This window comes from Arachis ipaensis, chromosome B07 (genome assembly GCF_000816755.2).
Source record: "Arachis ipaensis cultivar K30076 chromosome B07, Araip1.1, whole genome shotgun sequence".
Classification (NCBI taxonomy): Eukaryota; Viridiplantae; Streptophyta; class Magnoliopsida; order Fabales; family Fabaceae; genus Arachis; species Arachis ipaensis.
Window position 1 is genome coordinate 119138240 of NC_029791.2, and position 303 is coordinate 119138542.

General features: G+C 29.7%; 1 protein-coding gene across 1 annotated transcript in view; it reads right to left on the reverse strand.

The window, feature by feature from the left end:
- The window catches only part of LOC107606068 (WAT1-related protein At4g08300), a 9071-nt gene that overhangs the window by 580 nt on the left and 8188 nt on the right, over window positions 1-303 (reverse strand). Inside the window, exon 6 of the mRNA XM_016308033.2 lies at window positions 22-173. Coding sequence (XP_016163519.1) covers window positions 22-173 — 152 coding nt within the window. The remainder of the gene's footprint in view (window positions 1-21; window positions 174-303) is intronic.

Below are 303 nucleotides of genomic sequence, written 5' to 3' on the forward strand. Positions count from 1 at the left end.
TTTTTTTTGTTGTTCTTTTACCTTCCCATATGAACTTTTTCAGCTAAGACAAGGGAACCTAATGCAGCAGTGATGATCATACATAGAGGGCTGAAAGAAGTCAAGAAAACTGGTCCACGCTCCCTGCTCACAACACCTTGTACATAGTATGCCATTCCAGAACATACCACCCCCTATATTTATTGTTACAAAAATTAATTAATTTTTTGTTCTAACTAGTATTTAACTCTAGAAAAAAAAAATTATACTAAAAAATAATAATAGTATCATGAAATTAATTATTTTAAAAGTTTAAGATAATAG